General features: G+C 32.0%; 1 protein-coding gene across 1 annotated transcript in view; it reads left to right on the top strand.

Moving 5' to 3' along the window:
- Sobp (Sine oculis-binding protein) overlaps positions 1-26,056 on the top strand; it is a 114,422-nt gene that overhangs the window by 59,744 nt on the left and 28,622 nt on the right. The window contains exon 2 of the mRNA XM_088230196.1: positions 21,241-21,370. Within this exon, the coding sequence (XP_088086322.1) occupies positions 21,241-21,370 (130 nt within the window). The remainder of the gene's footprint in view (positions 1-21,240; positions 21,371-26,056) is intronic.

Below are 26,056 nucleotides of genomic sequence, written 5' to 3'. Positions count from 1 at the left end.
AGCAAAATAAAATATTAAAGTTAGTATATGACCTTCCCTATCTAACAGCAACTAAAGAACTTTTAAAATAAACTAAACAATTAAATGTAACTGAACTCTTTAAACTAGAATCCTTAAAATTTATTTATAAATTAGCCACTGATGTAATTGTAGACGAAGAATTAAAACTTGAAAAAAACTGTAGTAAACATGAACACAATACAAGAATATCAGAAAAATATCATATAATACCTTTTAAAACGAGAAAAGGACAATTGATACTAATAAACCATGGACTGAAATTATACAATAAACTACCAGACAAAACTTAACAAAAGACTCAGACAACCTTTACAAAAGATGTTATTAAAATATTATTAACAGTAGAATGTGAATTTTAAATGTAAAAATATTTTGTTAAATGTATGTAACCCGTAAGGGTTTATTAATGAAATTTAAATTTAAAAAAAAAAAACATTTTGCAAGTGCTTGTTGGATTTGACTTATTGTTCGTTGGAATCTTATTAGCAAAATTCTTTTACAGAAATAGCCGCTCGTTTATTAGGAATTTTAGGGACGTATTTATTTCGAAGGCAACATGGTTTTAATCCTAATAAATAAAGTGATATTTGATAACCCTTTGTAACCACATCTGAGAAACGCATTAAAGTTTGGAGCGGACCGTACGCCATATTCACCTACAGCGCGATACCCGATACCCAGAAAATAGTGCTGCGCATGTGGCATATCCGATTGAAGAAAATCGAATAATTCGTAACCGTTTACAAAATAACTTATAAATAAAAAATTAAAAACACATTTAAGAATGATCTGACTGGTTCAGATTTTTCAATGAGAATTTCAAGTCAGTAAACGTAGGTATTTAAGACCAGTTGGACCGATTAAAAAATTCAAAAAAATATTACAACAGATATGGAAAACATTTTAGAGTATAGGCATATACATGGACCTGTCAATGGTCGAACAGTCGAAAATCTTAAAGTCAAATAATTGTGTCGTTTTCGATAAAATGCGATACATGAAAAAAAAATAGAGCAACTTATTTTACCCATTACGTACTAAATACACGCTAGCAAAGCGTTGTCTACGCGCGAATATTATTATTGAAATAAATTTAGAAATAAAGGATTTTTTTTACTCTCTACGAAATTTTACTCAAGTAAACAAAATCTAGATCGCGCTAAACTAATAATAAGTAAAACTTTGTCGGTGCGTTTATAACACAAAAAATCATAAAATATTGTTATAAAACAATAAAAAATAAACAAAAAATAAAATATGTCTACGAAAGGAACACATTTTTATACTTAGTAGTTTTGATTTTTGATGAGGAAGTCCTTCAATCATCTGCTTCTTTGCTCCGGAGTTTTTTTTATTCATTTGTTTATTTTTATCTTTTAAAATTAATTTTTATTAGCACTGTATTTTTTATTTGTTTTTGGTCAGGCTGTAAGAAATAGCTATTGGCAATAAATCCACCATTTAACCATGTGCATCTTTATTTTATTTTGTATTTATCACATTGTATATTATGGTTAATAAACAGACATTATTGACAGGCGCCGTAGCGCAGTTGGTTAGACGGCCAACTGTGAAACTGGCGTCGTGGGTTCGATTCCCGCCGGTTGCAAAAAAAAATCCAAGAAATATTTTTTCTCAATTGGTCTGGGTGTTGTGGTGTATTTTTCATTTCCTCCTTTCATATCCCCTCTATCCCACCTGCTGACAAGCCTCGAAATAGAAGCTTAGAGGGTTATTCTTAATATTAAAACCCTTTACCTCGGCGCCGCGGGAAGTTTGTTAAATAGCCTTAGTACAATAAATTCAGCTGTTCCACTTCCATAGAAGCCCGGTGCTCTGGTCTCCACCAGTTTCATGGCTGAAATTTACCTAGTTCCATGATAATTAAGCAGGGTATTTTCCTTACCTAACTACTCCACTATCAGTTTAATAAGGTTTATTTATTTGACACTTTATATACATATACAATAAATATACATATAAGGGCAGGCATATTGCCTTAAAGCAATTTCTTCCTACCTACCCAAACCGTTCAGTTTGAGAAAATTATAAATACATGGACGTATTGAATCTTACAATTTTATACAAAAATTAAAAGCAAAGATTAACAAAAATGAACATATATATTAAAAAAAAACAATGACACTATTATAAGAGGAGAGGGGATGGGAAGGAAAGAAGAAGGATAAAGGAACAATTTAAATATTTAGATAGTGACATTTCAATCTTGACTTAAATGTAAATAATGAAGGGGCGTCTCTAACATTCGTGGGTAGATTATTCCACAATCGAGCGGCTTCTACTGTGAAAGAGGAGGCAAGGTATTAAAAGGGTTTTCTCGTTACTAGAACGAAGAGATAGTCCGTGTTGTGAAAGAGGTTGGATAAGCTCTCTCAGATAAAGAGGTGAAGTGGGATTATTTAAAATATTGTGAAGAAGTGATAAAATGTGGATGTTTCTTCTATGCCTGATACTGAGCCAGTGTAGTTGCGTGCGATACTCGGTTATGTGGTCAAATTTCCTAAGATTAAAGAGATAACGAATACAAATGTTAGGCAAAGGTGAGGCTCCACATAGCTAATTTATCTAATCGAATATAAATAACCAATCGATATAACATTATCTTAGGATCATTCCCATCACTGGTTCGTAATACTTACTCGTTTCTGGTAGCAAACATTTGGTTTATTATTTTATTTGTTCTTCCCGAACTCATTAGGAGGGGTCTCTGAAGAAAAAATTTCAATCGTTTGATTTTGAAAATGATTTGCACATAAACAAATCACATTATTTGGCACTCATGTTCAAATAACATGTTTTTCAATTAAAAATTGATTTGTGGTCAATGTTCTGTTTTATTAATTCTTACAGCCTGCTAAAGAATCTCTCTAGAGACGTTTGTTTTTCTTCCATATAAATGTACATATAGGTGGATAATTTTTACGGCGCCATTTTCGTGAAAATCACCTCAAGGGCGCTGTACAATAAATAAATATTCCAGCACGTCTTATGCAGCTACAGAGCGCATGGACGGTTGGGATTCTAGTTCCTTGATTCCAACGGAGCTTGATTGCAACTCGTCTTACAGCTACAGAGCGCATGGACGGTAAGAAATCTAGTCCCCATTTACACATTTTTAAAATAGACAAAGAAATTGAGTGTAATAATGAAATTTTAAAAATGTATCAATTAATAATATTAATAAAAGGAAATAAGTTTACAATACGTCTTGCAGCTACTAAGCGCATGGACGGTTGGAATTCTAGACACCATTTACAAAATTTGGGTATTTTATAGTCAATAACATTTACATATGGAAGCTAGATTACCAATCGTTGTGCAGCTTCAAAGCTCGTGGACGAGTGGAATTCTAGCAACTTAAAATTATATCAATAAATTTACAAAAAATAAACATAAACATAGAGCATGGTAGTAAATTTGTCAAGTGTTCATGCCAAGAAGTAAGCAATAAACAACTAAATAAATAAAGCACTGTTTCAACATTATGGTTAACAAAATAGAGATAAATGTCCAAAGAGTATCTTTTGTAGATTGTAGGTAGATTCCGCCGCCATGTGGCCTACTGGGTGCTTGATAGTTCCTGCAAGATAGTTAGTGCACATGTGTAGTTACAAAGAGATGATGCCTATTGTTTCAATAACTTGGTGCCCATTTTCTTCCTTATTGTTTCGTTTTATTAGACGCAACATTTCTATTCAATTCACATTTTTACATTAATATTAGAAAACGCGTGTATGAGAGTACTCTTAGTAGCACTGCTGTAATTTATTAATTGTGGGGGTAGTGTTCCAGATAACTTAATTTGGGTACTTTCGCGTCAAAAGTTGATGCATTCAATGGCCATTTTTTTAGTCATCTTTCCACTGCTGAATATAAGCCTCTCCTAATATTTTCCATTCGTGTGCTTTTCTCGACCAATTTCTCCCAGCCACTGGGATCACATCATTTGCCCATCTTTTCTGGGGTGTTAGATTAAGCAAAATACGACATATGTGTGTATTGTTTATTTGTGTAAACCATTATTTTATTGCCCTTGTTTGTTTTTGCTACATAGTTTCAAGTTTTTTTCATTCAGTTTTTTGTACATATATTTCTTCATATAACTATTGTATTATATTATATTTACGTGTATACTTTTTTTAAATGACTTTAATTGTTATTATTATTACAATTTTTAAGAATTTTTTTTTTTTTGAGACAAAATAATTTTATTGTATTTAATATACTTATATTTTGTAAAAAAATACATAAAATTATTCTACTTTTTAAATTTTATATACGCACATTGTTTAATTATTTGTTATATCTAAATATGTTCTTTATACAAAACTGCTGTGCTATATATATATAGTATTTATGTTACATAATACTTTTTAATTTAATTTTTAAGTTTTTCACATTATATTGAAGTGTTTATATTATTTTTAATATGTATCTTTTTTAGGTAAAAGGTACTGCGTGCCATGTAAATAAATATATGATCAATAAATAAAAATTGAAATACGGACATTTAAAAACAATAATTTAACATATCTTTACAGTTTAATAACTCACTATTTTCCACAATTTTTAAATACAGCTTGCTCACCACATACCGTACACCGCATCCGAGGACATAAGTCTCCTTGGCGGTGCCCACATACACGGAAAAGTTGCTCGTTGCCGAACGAGAAAAGCTGCCCGAAGGAACTATTTGTAATCTGGTAGCCTAGGCATCTTTGTGCTGAAAGAAGGTAATCAAGAAGTAAATTCTTCACTGACTGGGATTAAATTTGTTGGACCTAATAATTTCACCGAAATGATTACAAAACTTTTTAAAAGTCTTGAAATTCTTTTTGGAAGCCACCAGATCTGCACATCCGACTAGACCTATAACAGGGCCACAGATAGTAGCGAGAATCTCCATTTGGTATACATAGAGAGGGGGAAAGGGACAAGACCACAGGATGTGTCTAGAAGATTGATTAGGATATCCGCAAAAAAATACAGTAATATATTATTTGTGTTTAAACTATTAACTTTGTGGTAAAACACTTTGAATAATGTTAGTAAATATACCACCCGACCAATTCCCCAACATATCAATAAATATTATTTATTTAATTTTTAGCGAATGTTCGGGCGCAGTGGTGTTTGCATCCCCCTATTACTGTGTTTGTAATTTATGTATTTTTTCGTTAATATACTATGGTGATAATAAAGGTTAAAGTGTATATTAGTATTTGCATGTTTGTGTAGTGAGTATCCTGACGAAGAGACGGATACGTCTTAAAGCCGGTAGGCATAAAAAATAGGTTAGTGGTTATTTATTAAAATATTACAACAGAGATGAAGAATATTTGAGAGAAGGTAATATGGAAGTCTAGGCATCTACAGGGCTTATGACCTGTCAATGGCTGGTTTAAGTGGCCACTTTACACACTGTGTAACATTCACATATTTTATTATATACACCTCCCCAGGGAGTTGAATCCAGTCCTTGTCTACAAAAATTTGGACAAACTCAAAATATTGTTATTTATTAATATTTACTAACATTAGCTAGTAAATATAATCATTATTTGTAAAAATAAGACACTGTGTGACTATTTTTATAATTAAGTACCAATTTTTCTTTTGAACAGTCTGTTTTTTGATTGTCTGGAAGAAATTACTTTTAGCAACAAGCCATAAGCTATAATAGCAATAAGCCATAAGCCCGCTAAAGTGGATATATTTGTGCACTTGATGTCTTAAACGAAATAAATAAATTAGCCATATCAACTCTAAACTTACAATGTTTTATAAAAAAATAACATGTTTTTATTTCAACATAATTTCAACAGAGCGGGAAAGAAGAAAATCTGTATGTCTTGGCATTTACAAGGCTTTTGACCTGTCATAGCTGGTTAGATTACTTTAACCACTGTGTAACATTTACCACGCACATTTCAGCAACTCCACTACCCGTTAACTTTCGTGAGTAACCACAGTAATAAAAAAAAACATAAATTCTAATCATCCCTATAAACACATTTGCAAAGATTTATGGATCCATTGTCTTTTAGTTAAAAGGAAATTTAAAACGCCTAATGTGGACGTGACAAGCGATGTCATTGTGTCAAATAATTGATTGTGACGTCACATCCAATCATGCCTTTGTAAACATGTTTGTGTCAATCGCGACTGAGGAAGTTAGTTTAGTGATTTAATATTACTCGCATTAAAATATCACATATATTACAATTTTAAAAGCAATTTATGCTTTATTCGGATATATTTAAAAATAAATAAATATTTAAACTTAATGTTAAAGACAAATTATCTCAGTTTTAGATAGTTAATCAACATTTAACATTTAACACATTTTTGCATAACACCATCCATTTAACATAATGTAAAAATGTTATAAGAGCGTCAAGCTGAAGAGATTTCTGACTTCTTCCCTTGGTGAAACTCGTCGCGAAGTGTCTGATAGCCCGCCACAATAATATTTTCTTGTTTGAATTTTTTGTTGTTGATTAATTTCAAGTTTATTATTTTTATTAACCCTTATCTTGACAGAACAAAAGAAATATATCTTTAACATTTGACGTTGGGAAAAGCTTCAATTATGAAAAAACAGTTTTTTTCTGTTAATAAAAATTTATTATGAATTGTGTTAATTCGGTTAAGAATAAAAAATGTGGTAAGTAATTTTAACTAATACTGTTTTGCTCGTGTTTTACTTCATGAAAAAATTAAATCATGTATATTATCATTGAAAAGGGTTAAGCAATAGGGTAAGCCGCTAATTTTTTTCCCGAATTAAGGAATGAAAGGGGTCTAAAAAGATGCCTTTTGGATTACTCAGAATGCAAAAAATATTTTAAAAAAAATTTTGGCCCTCAACCAGAGCTTGAAGTTTTCGAAAAAGTCGATTTTTTGCTCTAAGCCGGCTGTCATTTCGAATTTGAGTAAGTAAATCAGTCCAATTAAATTTTATAATGTGCATTAAATCTTATTAAATAAGCATCTAAGGGCGTGAGTTGAATTTAGTTTCGTAATAAATGGGTAGCATTGTTTTAATGGGCCAATGTTTTCGTCAATATTAGTCAGGCGCTCGACGGAATCAGTTCCGCGGAGTGTAAACTTTTTGCATTTCGGTAGTTTTAAAGCGTGTTCAAATTTGTAATGTAATTAAGTTATTTATTTACTGACAAAAAATAATTTTATCTATATAGATAATTAACAAAATGTTCAGACAGTGATAAACTTCAAACCTCGGTTGAGGGCCAAAAGTAGTATGGAATATTTTTTTAAATAATTTTTACGTTCAATGTGATTTAAAATGCAACTTTTTAGACCCCTTTCACTTTGATGCCTAAAAAAATTAAAAACCTCATACATCATCGGCCCACTATATTAAGCAACCACTTTATTTTAAAAATGCAGCTTTAATCGATTTTTTATTTTATTTGATTTATTTGTTAAGGATATTAACAGTCATAAAACCAATAAAAGATATCCACAAATATACAGTAAAATATAAACTATTAGCACCATTGTGCACTTATATAATTAAACAACAATTATTATTAATATATAAGGAAACCTTTTAAGTATTTTTGATAGTTTGATAATATACTAACAAGACGAAACGCGTTTTAAAAAAATTAATTAAAGTAGAATTTGATCCAACAATTGTAGTTAATTTTTAATATGTAATTTGACCTTTTATTATTCACTATTTTTTTATTTACAGTAGTTTTTAAGTACTAAGCGTATTTTGTATTATGTTCACGATGCTACAAGTTTCACTTAAGGAAAATAAAGTCAAGAATTTGATTTTAATAATACAAATAATGTGTCTGTATATGGGTACATAATACCTACCTCCGTAAGAAGAGCCGCTCCGCCCCTAATAAGCCAACAAACAGTACTAATGGATTGATCCGGCATGCAGTATCGGGTGGCTCGTGAATCCTGGGCCAGTGACGTAGTACTGGGTGGGTCGTTGCACATGGGGCACAATGCATATTATGTGGTAGTCATAAAAAAGTACCTAATGCCTTAAATTTCCTATTTTGTTTTATTTAAAATGAAAAATACAGTACAATCTGTGACAGAACCAGGTGACGATGACTCCTCACAGGTAAAATCCTCGAAATGAAAATACAGTTAACGTAGATTCCAGTAGTGATCGGTGCGTTCGCCTAACATGCATGCTTAGGGTACCGGATTCGAATCCTGAGAAGGTTGACATGAAATAGAGGTTAAAATACAGTTTTACACCACAATATTTCATTGTTCTTTGACTGGTCACCTGAAGCTTTAGACTAATCACGTAACTTTTCATGTAAGGAAAAAGTAATCAAGATACGCTACGACCAATCGTTTTCCAATGCTCCAAGGCACCAATGCAGTGCCCCAATGCATCACTGGATGAGGATGGAGAAATGATGAATAATTTGAAATCTGAAACAGCTTGCCCACCACATACCGCACACCGCATCTGAGGACATAAGTCTCCTTGGCGATGCCCACATACACTGAAAATTTGATCGTCGTCAAACGAGAAAAGCTGCCCGAAGGAGCTCTCTGAAATCTGGTAGCCTTAAATCTGAAACAGAGAGATGTTTGCAAAGGAACATCTAAGATAGACCTGATCTTGTCTTGAGAGACAAGTGATACTTTAATCCATAAATTTGGAATATCCAGTGATCGGTTTTATCGCGTTAGCGACATCTTCGAGGCTGGTATATTTATTAAAAAATTCTCTGTATCCGCCATGGACCAGTTAAAAGTCGTGTTGCGAAAATCACACCTTGTAGTTTGTTCAGAAAAAATAGATTTCAAATAAGAACAATGTGTTTTTGTCGATAACTCTGTGGCTATTCTTGACACTAAAATAATCAAATTTATTATTCAACAATGTTTGAGTATGTCGAAATGCTTGCAGACTGGCTGGATTCCCTCCCTAGGGAGTTGTTCATATTTAAGTTTATTTCAACAGAGAGGGAAAACATTTTTTAGAAGGGGAATATGGAAGTCTAGGCATTTACAGGGCTTATGACCTGTCATTGGCTGGTTTAAGTGGCCACTTTACACACTGTGTAACATTCCAGCCAACAAACCAGCCAATGACAGGTCTTAAGCCCTGTAAATACCTAGACTTCCATATTCCCCTTCTCAAAAATTTTTTTTCCCTCTCTGTTGAAATAAACTTAAATTTATTATTGTTTTTGTATAACAAGCCTTAATTCTTTGATTTAGATTCATTTTACTCAGGTTTTGGCGATATTTATTTAATTACTGAGTGTTCCTTTACTGGCCCACGAAAATGTTTTAATCCAATTAATAAACGGGTGTTCATTCACTGGTACTTCCATAATTTGGAAAAATCTAGTAAATGAACTAAAATGTATTAGAAATTAGTGACTTAAAATTAACAGTTCAATTTCTGTTTGTTTTATTCGAGTTAATGAAATAGTATTAACTACCAACGTTTAATGGCATCAATGCAGCTGATTCCAATCTAGACGAATACCTTACTGCGGATCCGAGTTTAATCCTTTAACTTTAAAGGCCGTCGAAGATACTGCTTTTCCTAAGAAACAAAAACCGATGGCCCTTATTTTTTTTAAGTATCCTGAAATAGCATTAAAAAAAAGAAAACTGTTTAGACAAAAAACCTATGCTGTTTGGCTTGACGGATAACAAATACCAAGAATATTTTTTCAAAAAAACAAGACAGTATTTATTGATTTACTTTTTTCATTATAAATTATGCCAAAGTTCATGTTTCTTATTTATTTATTAAGCTATTTTTGGCATAATTTTGCAGCTTTTTTTTTCATTGTAGTAAGAACTACAGTAAGTGGTTATATGCAAATTAATAATTTTTATTTTTTAAAATTTATTTTTTACATATTTATTACAGCAATTTCTAAGTAATTATTTATACAACAAATTAATTAAGTAGTAAAAGTAAACATTTTTTTTTTCTGTTGGTTCATCTAAACTGCCTAACTAGGGATATCTTCCCCGTTCAAAGGCAGTTAATTATGTATTTTATAATAATATTAAAAAATAATTACAGATTTATTATTATGTGTGCTTTTTCAGTCTTAAAAGTAAATAATAAATATACAGTAAAAACATAAATAATACCAATATCTCTATATTCTAAGTTCTAAGTCATTACTAGTTAATCAAGAAATCAGCTTACGTCCTTCTACATCGGACAACAATTTCTCTGACTCCCTCCGACCAATATGGATTAAAAATGCAGTCAACACCTTCCTCAGCCTGCCATCCCACCACATTTCCATGAATATGGGATAAGGTTATACATCCTCGGCCTATATAATATTGCTGCCTTTGAGCCAAAAAAGTATTAACTCCTCTCTGTACAATCAGATCCTTATTGGAGTGTCTAGTATTATGAACATGACAAACCCTTGCGTATTTTTCCCTGTTAAGATGCGTGACCGCTACTGACCTCAATATATACTTTTGACGAATATCCAGCACTTGAAATTCTTTGAAGAGCGAATCACTCGGGTATCGGTATGGTTTTTTTAATATAACTCTAATCACTGATTTTTGAGCTATAGCTGCTGAAGCCATAGTCGTTTTAGTGCAGCTTCCCCAGCCAATCAGACCATACGTCAGTATTGAATTTACCAATCCATAATACAATTGTTTTAGTTCTTTAATCCTTAGTATATTTATAAATATTTAATAACATTTATTAAAATGTTTGACCACAAAGTTAATGCTTTAAATAGTAATAATAACAACAGTGTCGTTTATTATTTATGCATTTTTTATATGCTTATAATTTTAAAACAATTTTACAAAATTATAATAACATTATATAATTAATTACAAATAATATTCATGTTTCTAAATTGATTAAATAAAATGATTTAACTGTTCATTGACTGGGTTTTATTGTGTTCATTCACTAAAAATAGTGTTCATCCACTGGCGATTTGGATCATTTCTGATATATCGATGAATTAATAAAAATCGAGAAAGAATATCTCAAAATACTGAAAAAAAATCTTCGTTAATAACGGAGGATGACATAAACGTATCTTGGAGTATACCAAAGTCATTTCATCATTCCGAAAATATTTTTGTAAGTTGAAAAAATCCTTAATCGTCCATTCACTGGACGGTTTACCCTATTATTGATTGAACTGTAATAAAGCTTGATTCATGTAACATCTTAGTGAATGAACAAATCATTGAAAAGATTGTTAGTTATAATATACCTAGGACACGAAATAAACCTCGGGAAAGATAATCAAGAGGTAGAAACAGAAAGAAGGCGAAGTTTAGCATGGGCTGCCTTTGGTAAGCTCCCATATATCCTAAAGTCTCTGAAGTATTCACATTACTTAAAGAAGAAACTTTTTGATTCTTGTGTTCTCCCTGTACTGACATATGGCTGTGAAACTTTGGTGTTCACGAAATAAAATTTACACAAATTATCAGTGACACAGAGAGCCATGGAAAGGAGAATGCTGGGTATTTCGTTGAGAGACAGAAAAACCAATACATGGATTAGAGCGAGAACAAAGGTCACCGATGTGGTCTATAGGGCTGCCAACCAGAAATGGAGCTGGGCTGGTCATACAGCCAGAATCACAGACTCTAGATGGACCAAAAAAGCCCTGGAATGGCGACCCAGAATGGGTAGAAGAAGTGTCGGCAGGCCTCAGACAAGGTGGTCTGATGACATAAGACGAGTTGCAGGAAGTGGTTGGATGCGTTTGGCTCAGGATAGGGAGATGTGGAGACTAAAGGGGGAGGCCTATGTTCACCATTGGACAAGAGACGGCTGATGACGATGAAGAAGTGATTAGCCGTTGGCTACGCGACAATTAAACATGTAAATGTATTTGTAATTACTATTCCTAAATGTTTTTCCTTTATCTAACCACTATTCTGTGCCTGTATGATGTGTCTGTTAACCTACACGTTACAGAATATTATACTTAATGGTATCGTGTTAATTTTTCCCTCGTCAAGCCTTGCGCGAGATCACAAAACGTATCAGATATCAAAAGCGTGTTTATCCATTTATTTTTCATTTTCGTATGTTTATTACGCCTTTTAAGTTAGCTATTCTGTTTCATTAATCATCGCACTCCGAGTATAAACACAAATTAGCACATGGTTACAACACCAGGGGCCTTACTTATTAGATTTCCTTATACCAGGTTTATATTAAGAAATAACTATACCCAGTTAAACTATTTAAAACCGATATAAAAAAAGCTTACTCATAAAAATATTAATTACCTAGAATAACAATTCACAGGTAATTTCATGTTTATTTTTTTTTAAATATGTGCGTGTGCGCACTGATATGCGCGTCAACACTAATATGTGCGCGTGTGCAGTAGCTTTTATAACAACACAAACAAACGTCAAAGTCAAATCGAAATTACTGTCAGTGTAAAGGAGAGCATGGAGAAAATAGTTAGAAAAAGAAATCTAAATTAGGAAGAAGAGGAGAAGTTAAAAACGAATTCTATAGTTTATTCGTGTTTCTTTTTTTATCACAATTAATTAAAACATATACAAACATAATATGTTTGTATGTGTTTTATATGTGCGTTCATGTATGTGCGTGGATGGCTCGGAGTGTAAATTTGGTATTTTTATTTATTTTAATTTATAACCTCCATGGAAAACGCAAATGTCAACAATTATTCTTTTCTCACTTGAAATTCTTTTTTTTTTTGTTACATTTAATGTTTATATCTTTTGCATAATTTATGAAAACTTAATTGGTCTTTTTAAGTTAAAAAATTGTTGTTTTTAATATTTATTCTGTATGACTATGTTTTCTGAATAAAATAATAAAAAAAATAATAAGTATTGCGTCTTCTGTTGCCAGCAGGTGAAACTGGAGCTGGAGAGATGAAGTTATTTTTACACAAAACCATAGAAAAAGAATCCGTGTACCTGTATATACTTTATTACTTATATGTAGGTATGTACATGCAGGTACAAATTATGAAAAAATTAAAGCTTACCTATAAAAAAAGTCACCGTTCGCCACTGAAACATATAACATTTCAGATATTATTTAAACTAATAATTAAAAATCACTCGAATCGCATTGAGAAGGACACAGGACTTCAAAATTGTTTAAAATTAAAAAAAAAACTGATAAACTATTTATTTTGATTACCAAAAAATACGACTTTTGACAGATCGCGTGCTTATTCCAGCGTTATACCACATAATGTGCAGGTATAAGTTTCTATGGTCGCTATCCCAGATTTAAACCGAGTTTAACTCTATGCGAGGTTTATAAGTAATACTTTTTGCTATACCATCATTATTCTACTTCTATTCTCAAGTTTAACTTTATACCCGATTTATAAGTAAAGCCCCAGGATTACAAGTATGGAAGGACTAGCTGTTCTTAGATATTGTAATAAATATGGCAAAAGTACACTGCAATACAAGTTCCTCAGGGGTGAATCGTCCAAATGAGCGATTACGCACAGCGCACTTTTTACAATAATGTTTTAAAGTAACTACATATGTTCATGGGAAAATAAATAAAACATTTTTTGTTTTTTAATTTGTTTCAATGCAGGTATAATTTACACGCTTGTTAAAGTCAATATATAAATGAATAAACAAAACCACACAACACAAAAAAATAGGCAGGTTTCAATAAATAACCACACATTCTAAAAATAATCAAATAAATTAAAGCATATACAATAATATTGTCAGTTCCATATACTGCTATCTTCCATGTTCTCATTTAGTCCATAATAGGCCTTTTTTAGAAGTACGTTTTTTATACAAATTTTGAATTTATTATCCGTGATGTTTAGGACATTTCGGGTATTCTATTGTAGAAGCGTACGCAGTGCGCAGTGCCCCAAAAAAGATGTGCTTACCTTACTTAGCTTTAATTTCGGGATTACTAATTTGTCTTTACTTCTAGTATTGTAATTATGTTTATAGAATAATTATAATACTACTTCCACTATCTATTAAAGCAATTAGTAATGAGAAAATGTTTAAAAAGGCTATATAAAAGTGGATAGTGGAGCTAGGTAGAAGTAAAATAGATTGTCTCATTCGCCCATACCAATACTGAATTGACTGCTCCACAACTGTATAGCTTATGTCAGGTTTTTTTTATTTTCATTGTGTGTTTTGTAATATAAATAATATAGATGTACATAAATACCTTGTTTTTAAAACTGTCTGAATATTTGTTAATTATGTTTGTTTTTTAAGTTAGTCTTCTTTGTTTATTCTCAAATGTAATTTTTTAAAAATAAATTGTTAAGTGTCCTCGGCACGGGAAACCCCAGTGAGGTCACATTATTTTTATTATTAATTATAGTTTGTAAGCGAAAAATATGAATAAATAAATAAATAGTTCGAAAAAAAGGTTAATAAAATGATACAGTTCATTGAAAAAACTGTCGATTCAGTTATACCAGTAATGAAAATAATAAACAAACCGTATAACAAATGGTACTCTAAAGACTTAAAAATAATGCGAATGGAAAGAGATAAGTACTTTAAATTAAAAAAGCTCACGGGAAGCCACATAGACTGAGAAAACTATAAAAAAAGTAGAAACAAATATGTCAAAGCACTAAAAGAAAACAAAAATAATTATTATGTTTGTAAAATCTAAAAAAGCAATTTGACAAAAGGATTGGGGAAAAATATTAAAGGTATGATCAAAAGTGAACCAATTACCAATATTGATGAAAAAATAGAATTTCCAAAAGACTTGGGAGTCGACAGAAGCTTGGCAAATCGTTTTAACACCTACTATATAAAAACATAATTGAAATAAATGAGAGTATTCCGGTGGAAGAAGCAGAACAAAATAATAATGTGCAATTTTATAATGACTTTGCTTTTGAAGAAATATGTGAACAAAAATTACTCGCTATTCTAAAATCTATGACATCCAAGGCAAGTCCCGATGGAATAACCATAAATCTGATGTGTGATGCTTTTGCTGTAATTGGAAAAACTTTTGTAGAAATAATTAATGAATCACTTGAAACAGGAGTTTTTCCGGAGAAGTGGAAGATATCTACAGGAGTTCCTAAACCAAAAATAAAACAACCAAAAAATGTGACGATTTTAGACCTATAAATACTCTACCAAAATATGAACAAGTTCTGGAAAAAGTGGTAAAGATGCAGCTTACAAAATTTTAAGATGTAAATAATATTCTATGTGATCAAATATGTAATTGCAGTGTTTTTAGATTTTAAAAGAGCGTTCGAAACCATTGACAGAAATATAATCCTACATAACCCCTCGTCACTTTCCTTCCCACTATCTCCTTGTTTCATTCATATTCGTGTTATTTTAATTTATATGAATTACTTCGTTTCAATTACTTATCGTTTTATTTTTAAATGAATGCATGATTGTAATAACACCCTCGAGACATAAAAAATATTAGAAAATCAATAAGAACTGTACTCTGAAAAAAAATATTAAAATAAACATTTTATGAATAGATCAGCTCGATATACATGTTGAGGAAATATCAAAAATCTATATTATTTAACATTTACTTTATAATTATTTAAATTTCATGGACAAATAACGTTTTTACTATCACATTGCACGAAGGATATTTTTACACTCAAACTCTATACATTCTTACTTAATTTTAAATTAAAATATTATTAATATATTCTTGCAATTTATTAAGTGCTAAATATCCCGGATGAAATATGTATTCAAGATCAAACATTAATTGGCCTCCTACAGTTTTAGGTGCTTGGAGTATAAATCTGTAGTTTTTTACACTCAAATGATGCATCTAACCATTATGAAGACTTTCTAGAACGTTATTTTCGGAAAAATGTGGCCTAAAGGTTGTTTTGACAATCATAAATTCATATTTTGTTAAAATTTTATTACAATTAATTAAATACATGTTCTTGATTGGCAGGCGTTGTATTAAAATCAATATTTTTTTAATAATCTCTATGTATAAAAAGGAATCCCGTACGTCTGTTTATAGTTTAAATAAAAAAAAGTGTTTAAAACTACCTAATTCTAAAACTTTTTGTCAAAAAAAACTATGTGTTACAAAAAAAGCATGTCACATAAAATAAGGGTTTGTTCACTTATATTCAAAAAGGGTGCTTTAATTTCGTGTAAAAAGCTAAAAGCCAGCGAACTCGTGTTCAGTTAGTCGCTAACGAGGGACTTGAATAGAGTTTCTAATATCAAAGGGGTAATATTATTTAATAATGTAATATGCAGGTAATAAATATAATAATAATTTTACGTTCGTTATTTTATTTTATTTGGGAAACCAACAGTTCTACATACATATTTATAGTAGAAAAATAGATATAGTGTATAAACTCAGAACTAATAACAGATTTCCACAAATTTAGTAAAGAAAATATATTACATATTAAATAAATACATACAATTTTATGCATATAAAAATGTTATTTTCATGCAGGTACTCGTAAATATTTTTCAATAATCAAAGATTTTTTATTTTTTTTGAGAAGAGTAAGTTATTGAAAATTGGGTGGGATTAGAACAAGGGTGCTTGAAGAAAGGATAAGGAGGGGAAGGGAGATGTACATATTTATTATTATAATGTCTACCAAGTTACAAAATTCACTTTTAGTGTAAATTTTTAATCTGGCAGAGTGATGTTTGTGTAATCTATTTCTTTATTTTACCGATAATCTAATACTTCGCTTTTTTCCGAGTTATATTTTACATACTGGCAAAATCGTAAAAATATCAGCATTTTGATAATCATCATCATCAGCATCCCCTTTTCCGCACCCAGTGGTGCATAGGGCACTTCACTGGTAAATCAAATGCAGCGTATTTCGATCATTTGTTATGTGAAATGAGGGTGATCCGTCTTACACTTCAGGCGCCAGGCCACGAACAACGAAATATTGCAGTTCAAACAATATTTAAAATCACTATCAACGGAATGAAGAGTTGAAGGATAGATGTTCGAATATAGGCAGAATACTGAATATTACACAGTGTGTAAAGTAGCCACATAAACCACCCAATTACTTACTTACTTATCGAGTCCGGACTTTAGACCTTACCACTCCAGTGTGCAGCGACATATATCGCCTTGTCAGTGGACATCCTCAAATCATTATCATCACAAGTTAACTGCATTTGTGGGCACCGCAGCAGATGAGGATCATCCTGCACCTCTCCAAAATTGCAGTTCGTGTCATCTCCCTCCCGAAAACCTCACCTCCGTTGGTTGTATTTGCACCTAGAACCCCTAACCTTAGTCTATTGAGAAGTTTCCACTTAGGGAAGTCCAAATTGTGGGCGTTGTTTGTGCTTTCAGATGGCATTATCCAGAGCCTATCGCCGAGTTCCTCTCTGCGTTTTTCTGCAGAGGTCTCCAAGTCAGTTGTGACTTTGAGGAAATTTGAAATGTTATGCTATGCCTGGAATAAAAGATTACTTTTTTAAGCTTAAAAAAAATAAATAAAAGAAAATCGTGGGAAAAATAATGCGTTGAAAGAAAAAAAAAGCTTTAAATGCGATTATTCCGGAACTTGTTTTAATGACTTAATGCATTCTGTCAGTAAAGCCTCGATATATATTAATTGTATGATATGTCACATATTTATTTATTAAACTTTTTGTACATAATGTTATTTGTACATTAGCGGGCTTATTGCCAAATGGCAATTTCTTCCAACCAACCAATAAAATAAAAGTTTAATTTTTATAATTCAAGTTACAGAATATATTCAATAAAAAAAAATATTAAAAAGCTAAAGATATATAAAAATAGAAATAAACGTATTTGTTTATAAATTGCCTTAAATCAAAACTATTACTCAATGGGAAAAGGGAAAAAAGGGGAAAGAGGAAAAAGGAAAAAGGAAAGGAGGAGAGATTAAGGAAGAAAAAGGAGATGTATCTTCAGACGTGATTTAAACAGAGATAATGTAGTAACATCTTTGATGGTGGATGGGAGATAATTCCACAGTCGAGCCGCATGGACACTATATGAATTAAGCTCGGGTTTCCTAGGACAGCGGTGCCCGTATTTTAACGGCCGTAGTGAACATTATGCCGTCGTAACGGTGACTAAAGAGTGGTTTCCTATAAAAATGGTGTTGGTAACACCGTTAAAAAATAAAACCACTCTCTAGTCACCACTACGACGGCTGTCCACCGCATCACCGTTCACTACGGCCGTTAAGATACGGCCACCGCTGTCCTAGGAAACCCTAGCTTTAGAGAAGAAAGAAGAATTGTGGATGGGTATTAAGAGAGTGCCTTGAGAATTAAAACGAAATTTATAATTGTATTAAAAAAAATTCAAGGGTGTTAAAAGTGTTTCTAATAAATAAATGTTTCTACAGTATAAATAAATATTTTTAAGAATAAATTAAAATGTATACAATGTAAATAACGTAAGCAATAGACACCGTAAGGTATATAATATTTTTTTCTGTTTATATTTCCTTAACTTTTTATTTATTTACTTTATTGTTATTATTTTTGTTTTTTTTTTTACTTTTGTTCATTACTGTATTTTTTTGTTTGTTTTTGGTAAGACTGTGAGAAATTGCTTGTGGCAATAAGTCCACCATTTAACTGTGCACACCTTTGTTCTATTTCAGAATTAATATTTGTTTAAATTATTTTTAAAGATTTTTATTAATATTATTCTAATTGATAAGTGGGTATAATGGCGTGTGCTGGTTTGTCTATTAATTAGTGATAGTTTTTATGCTCCGTTTGTGAAGTGTAAAGTGTAATACGAGATCCTTCTGCTAGTCACTGGACGCAGGTCTGTGAAAGGTAGACTTATCTACACAGGACAGGTGTGGTGGTAGACTGCCATCCCCGGGACATGTTGGGTCAAAATATTCTCAAATAAATAGTAAATATCAAGAAATTCAATATTCAATCCGCTTTAAAGGGAAAATCTTTTTAGATATTTTACAATACTGGTACACGAACATTATGTTTTATACATATTATACTAATTAATTCAACAAGGCGCAAAAGAGTAGATTATAATTGGAAGTTAACAGAGTTATCTTAAAATGTCTATGAAGCAAAATCGAAATATAATCGGAATAACGTTATAAATTTAATATACTAAAAAAATATTATTATTATTTATAATTATTATTATGATTATTTAAAGCTGGCGCGTTCAAAAAACTTACACAAACGCAATGTGTAGTTAATGATTTTGATAAAATTATAAATAAAGTTATCGATGAAACTTCTTGGTTAAGTTTTACTTTTTTATTATTTTGACCAACGAGCGCTTTCGCCTAAGTAGGCATTTTTAAGACTGGTGAATTGTTTACAACATTTACAGCTTTTATACTATTATTAACATATTTTGGAGATAAGATCAAATAAGTATTTTAATAGGGGTCAGAAAACATAAATATTTACAACTAGTTTGCTAAACAGTTCATTTTTGGGAGTTTTTGGACCGAAATTGAGATTAAGCTGTTATTATTTAAAATGTGGGTTCTGTCCTCTGTTGAAATACTTATTTGATCTTCTTATCTCCAAAATACGTTAAGAAAAGTATAAAAGCTGTAAACGTTGTAAACGATTCATCAGTCTTGAAGATGCTGATTGAAATATCACTATCTTAATATTTAAATTGTTCCTTTACCCTTCTTCTTTACTTCCTATCCCCTCTCCTCTCTTCATAGTATAGTGTCAATTTTTTTATATATTTTTTTATTTTGTAAATCTTTGTTTTTAATTTTTGTATAAAATTGTAAGATTCAATATGTCTATGTATTTATAATTTTCTCAAACTGAACGGTTTGGGTAGGTAGGAAGAAATTGCCTTAAGGAAATATACCCGCCCTTATATGTATATATATTGTATATGTATATAAAGTGTCAAATAAATAAATAAAATAAAAGATGCCTACTTAGGCGAAAGCGCACGTTGGTCCAAATAATAAAAAAGTAAAACCGAACCAAGAAGTTTAATTGATAACTTTATTTGTAGTTTTAACAAAATCATTAACAATGGAGTTTTATCAAGAAATATCGACAAAAAACATCAATATTAGCAATGTGTAGTTTCTGTGAATAATCGTATGGTACGATATTGCACGGCATACATCGCGCGAAAAAAATATTATTACCGAAACAATCGTAAGTTCTTGACGTCTCTATGGCGGGGATAAAGTTAATGCACTCCAGTAGCTCAATCACAAATAACTATCGACGTGCTAATAAGCGTGATAACAATTTCTCACCATGGTTGTTTATCGTATTCGCGATCACAATGGAACATCTGTGAACACCTAATATTAAATGTCAAAATATTTACTTTTCGCGACGTATAATCCTGCTGCGCAATCACATATTTGAATCTCACCGGGGTAAATATAGAAAATATTTCAAAACTGCTATGTTCATTTATTTATTTATTATTTATAATTATATTTATTGCATTTAGCCGGCGCGGCGGTCGGCAAGCCAAATGTCAAGAAAAGAAGTTGCCATAGTAATTGTAATTTAATTTTCCCTTTTTTGAATTGGATACTCCCTACTATTTTTCAAATGCAATATATTGTATTCTTTTTTATAGTTTTTTTTTCCGATTTTTTGCAATTGAACTGTATTTATTTACGAGAAAAACAAAAAAACAATCACGGTACGAGCGTTGACGTTGAGATTACACACGCGTTGACTTATGACTGCGTAACTTAAGCATGTTTATTATTGTTCATTGTGATCGCTCAAACGCTTAGCATGTTTTTAAGCACGTCGATAGTTTTTTGTGATTGAGGTACTGGGGTGGTATTCCAAACGCTCTCGCGGCCATATTATCTCGCCTATTAACATACAAAATACACAAGAAAAACAGTTTTCTCGTGCCGCGAGAGAGGTTCAGAATAGCACCCCAGAACGTTTCACTGGATTCGTCGTTCAATTTCGTTACTAAGAGTTAACGTCCTGTGTGTAGTAAGTTGGTTTTGCACAATATAACGTATTGCGTTAAACAGAAAATGCTAAGTTGCTTTCTTCAAAAAACATTTGGCGCGTGTGTGTCATCCATCTATGGACGTTGTACTTATAGTCTATTTGGGATCTCACTATTATATCGATGTAAAAATCCAATTTTAATATGTCAAAAATCACGTGTGATTTAACATTTAAATAATTACATTATAATATATTTTGTTTTAGGATTTCGCTGAAACGGCTATGAACGAGTTACTGGGGTGGTACGGGTATGCGGGACGCGGGAGGGGAGTTGCCAGCCCCTCGGCCCCCCAGAACGCCCCCGCTAAGAGCCCCAAAAGCCCTAATGATAATGGTAAACAAAACATGATATATATATGTATATATTTTTATAGTTATAAATTCACAAAACTGTAAATAAAAACCATCAACAAAGATGAAAAATCCTTTTGAGAAGGGAATATAGAATTCTCATAATAGTTTCAGGCATGTTTTGGCCCTTTTTATAGCTTTAGCACAGAAAAAAACAGTTTATTTATCTAAAATGGACAGTGTAGCTAGGTAGAAGTAAAATGAATTGTCTCATTTGCCCAAACCAATATTGAATCAACTGCTTCACAAATGTATAGCGAATGTTATGTTTTTGTTCTTTCATTGTGAGTTTTGTAATATAAATTATAAAGATGTAGATTAATTAATTATAAACATAAATACATAATGTTTAAAACAGCCTGAACTTCTTGTGAATTATCTCTGTTTGTTAAGTCTTCTTTGTTTATTCTCAAATGTAAAAATATTTATTGTTATGTGTCCTCGGCACGGGTAACCCCAGTGGGATCACATTAATTTTATTATTAATTATTTTAACATATTACAACATGGATGAAGAACATTTAAGAGAAGGTAATATAGAAGTCTAGGCATCTACAGGGCTTATGACCTGTCAACGGCTGGTTTAAGTGCCCACTTAACACACTGTGTAACATTCACCATTCTGCCTCATTCTGCCTCATTCATATTTGAACATCTATATTCCCTCAATTCTTTCATCTATTGATGTTTGTGAAGTTAAAGAGCTAAAACCTTTATTTATGCGGGTGAGATTCATCTAATTGAATTATTTCACCTACATACTAGGCAACGCCTGAAAATCTTTTTTTTTATTATTTCTATACTTCTTCATAGACCAGGTGGCCATTGACAGGTCATAAGCCCTGTAGATGCCTAGACTTCTATATTACCTTCTCTTAAATGTTATTTATCCATGTTGTAATATGTTTATGTAAACAGCTCCCCAGGGAGTTAAATCCAGTTCTAGTCTACAAAAATTTGGACAAACTCAAAATATTGTTATTAATTATAGTTTATAACAGAAAAAACCTTGAATAAATTACCGTATTTTTCAGACCATAAGACGCATTTTTTACTTCGAAAATCTAACAAAAAATGGGAGTGCATCTTATCGTGCCCAAAATACTATATTTATAAACGCCCATAGGGCTTTTATATTGATAAATATATTTTCGGGATACGATCCCTTATAAGATTATCTCGATTTGAGACTAGTTGATTTAAGTTATTTATAACTACATAGTATATCCACATGGATGATTATTTATAAACGCAGTACATATATGAGATTTATTTTTTACTGAGTTTTCAACGTAAGAATAATTTGTATTAATGAGATTTGGGGATCAGGCTGAACGTATTCGCTGTGAGATGTCGGGCCTGGAAAAGAGAGCAATCGGTCTGGTGTTCTTCATTTTTTAATGTTTATCAATAAAATTTTAAGTTTTTTACTTTACAAAGGTCAACCTGGAAGAGTTAAGGAAATGTCGGTGTTTAAACACAGACATAATGGTGAAAATTACACAGTATGTAAAGTGCCTACTTAAACCAGCCAATAACTGGTCATAAGTTCTATAAATGCCTAAATTTTAATATATCCTTTTGAAAAATATTTTCGTTCTCTGTGGCAATTTGTGGCAAAATGTAAGAATAATATTTATTGGTTTTTATTTTTAATAATAAGTTACAAATTAGCAATATTTTACGATAATTTATCAATAAAAAATAAACAAATATAAAGAAAAAATGGGTCTCCGTTCAAGGTGCCCGGAATTATTTTATGTGTGCATATTCTGCTTCTCATACAAAAAACTTAATTTTACTTTGTAGATGGTACTCTGGACTGGTACCTGAAGCGTAAGACTATACATCTTACCGTCATGTAACAAAAATGATCAAGATACAGTGCGGTTGGTGAACCAATGCAGTGCCCTATGCACCAATAGGTGCAGAAAGGGAATGATGATAATAAATTACGTGTTAGCAACGCATTCAAGCATCTCGAGTCTCGATCTTGAAAATGTCTCGAGACGAGTTTCAAGCCTGGAATGGAAGCCCTAGTCACATCCCTCTACCGCATTCTTTCCGTGCGCCTTGAACGTAGACCCCGTAAATCTTCTTCTTCTTTTCCACATCCGCTCCTTTGTCGAGCATGTGGACATCAGCAGTTGCCTCCAGGAGACCCTATCGCCAGCCAGAACTTTTGCCTCCTCCCACGTCAATCCAGCGCCCCTTAGTTTCGCCGAATAAAGTCGAAAGATCGTCATCGACCGCCTTCCCGAACGGCGAGAGACCTCAGGTTTAAAAAAGAGGCAACTTGGGTTTAGGTTCTCCTGAGGCATGCGCAGCACGTGTCCGAGCCAGGACTACCGCCGCATCCTCAAGACGCTCGTTATAGGAGGCTACTGTGTCCGTTTCCGACTTCAATGTAAGTTATAAAATCGAACCACCTTATTATACCTAATATTCTCCTCGGGCACTTACTCTCAAAACTTAGAAGTTTGGTCCTCTGGGCAGGGCCGGGTTTAGCACTACCAGCTCCCTGGGCGGGATTTCTGCGGCGCCCCCTATCTTCCACCCCTTTAAACCATTTATCAAAAAAATACTACTATTAAATTGTACTTTTCTAGCCTTTCTATCAACAAACTCTTGTAATTAAATACTTAAGTTTATGTCTTCGAAATTTCGTTTTCGATTGACGAAGATGCCCAGTTTGTCGATCGTAGATGAGTTTTTATCAGTTTAAGCTTAGAAAAACTCCTTTCCCCACTAGCAACCGTTACAGGTATGGTAATCAATACTCGCTATACTATCCATACATTTGGATACAGTTCTTGTAAGTTACGATCTTTGATCAAATTCAAAACAATGACAGGATTAACCACATTCTGATCAGGCAAAAATGATTTCAGACTTATGAGTTCATCACACAACATACAACCATCTATATCGGATTTAGAATCTACTGTTAATTTCAATCAGAAATTACCACAGAGTGTGAGATGGTCTGGTTTTTCCGGAATCTTTATTATATTGAACAAAAAAGACCAAGATTTCGAATACTCATTTATCTTTTCAAATTTTTCATTGAGTGAAATTAAGGTAGTGTCCAAAAGGCTGTAGAAAAATTCAACTTCAAATTTCTTTTTTGGAGAAGTTATAGGCTCATCATGGGCCACTATAACAAGTTTGTCGCTAGATTTAGGAAATTTACGAGTAAGTTGGACTAGCTCGATGAGCGAGAGAATAAAATGGGGCGCCTGCAGCGCCCCTTATATCAGGCGCCCTGGGCGGTCGCCCAACCACGCCCTACCCTAACGCCACTACTGCCTATAGGCTTTGGTAAGGTGCCAAGATTCTCACCCAAATAAGAGTACTGGCATTATACAAGAGTTGAATAATCAAGTACATGTTCAAAGTTGCTCCAGCAATTCCTAGGCGGGTTGCGAGCTCTTTGTGCATGCTTCCATCCTCAGTTATGTGAACTCCCAAGTATTTAAAGCTGTCAACTTTCTCGATCCTCTGTACATTATTATACAAAGGCTGATCGGGATCAGGACAGGATTTGTTGCACAAGATCTGAGTCTTTTTGGTATAAATATTACGACCCTAATAATTACCCCATTTGTGCAGTATAACAATTCCTAGAAATTTAATCACAATATAATTTCTCCCCTGTTTCGTATTTTCCAATCGTTTCATTGAGCAGATGTACTATTCATACAAATTATTAAATAACGAGGAAGGTCAGTGGTTTTTTATTATTATTTATTTGTTTATGGACACTGTTAAACTAGACCAAAATTTTTTTTTAAATGATTTAAAAAGTTTTGTATTTTTGAAATTACTTCGCGTGTGACGTCTCAAGTTATCTTCCCCTTCTGCTCGATGAGTTCTGCATTCGTCAGTTGTCTTCCCGTAAACCGGAAATCTAATACAACTCTCTTTTTATTGGTTGATTCGAAAGAACTTATTTTAAACGTTTTTCCTTTTTCCTCCCTCTTTCTTTCCCCCATTGCCCCCTCCTCTCTTCATATTAAAGCGTAGATATTTAGTTAATTTCTACTTCTTAAAACATATCATATGATCAAAAATGCTATAAAAAAATAGATAGTGGAGCTGGGTAGAAGTAAAATGGATTGTCTCATTCGCTCAAACCAATATCTATATTTATTGTTGATTCGAACTGCTCCACAAATGTATAGTTTATGTTATTTTTTTGTTCTTTTATTGTGCGTTTTATAATATGAATAATAAAGGTATACATACATTAAATATAAATACAAATACGTAATGTTCAAAACTCTCTGAAAATGTTGTAAATATTTATCTCTAAGTATTAAGTCTTCTTTATATATTCTCACATGTAAAAATATTTATTAAAAAAAAGTTTATTGTTAAGTGTCCTCGGCACGGGTAACCTCAGTGAGGTCACATTATTTTTACTATTAATCATTGTTAGTTATGTGGAAAAAAAAGAATAAATATTTTTTTCCATATGTTCTTCTTTTATACATAAAATGAAGAGAAATTAAAAATATACAAATTCTTCAAAATAAGGCGATGAGGATTATAATCAAAAGAAATATCTATTATGTAGAAAGAATGCACAAAGCAACAAATTAAATATAATGTAGCATTTTTTGTACATAAAATAATTAAGGGGATGAATAAAATAAAAACAATAATA

The sequence above is a fragment of the Micrasema longulum genome, unplaced genomic scaffold (genome assembly GCF_059751315.1).
Source record: "Micrasema longulum isolate JH-2025_06_02 unplaced genomic scaffold, ASM5975131v1 h1tg000059l, whole genome shotgun sequence".
Lineage (NCBI taxonomy): Eukaryota > Metazoa > Arthropoda > Insecta > Trichoptera > Brachycentridae > Micrasema > Micrasema longulum.
The sequence above is the reverse complement of the archived record's forward strand: the minus strand, read 5'-3'. Positions and strand labels throughout refer to the sequence as shown.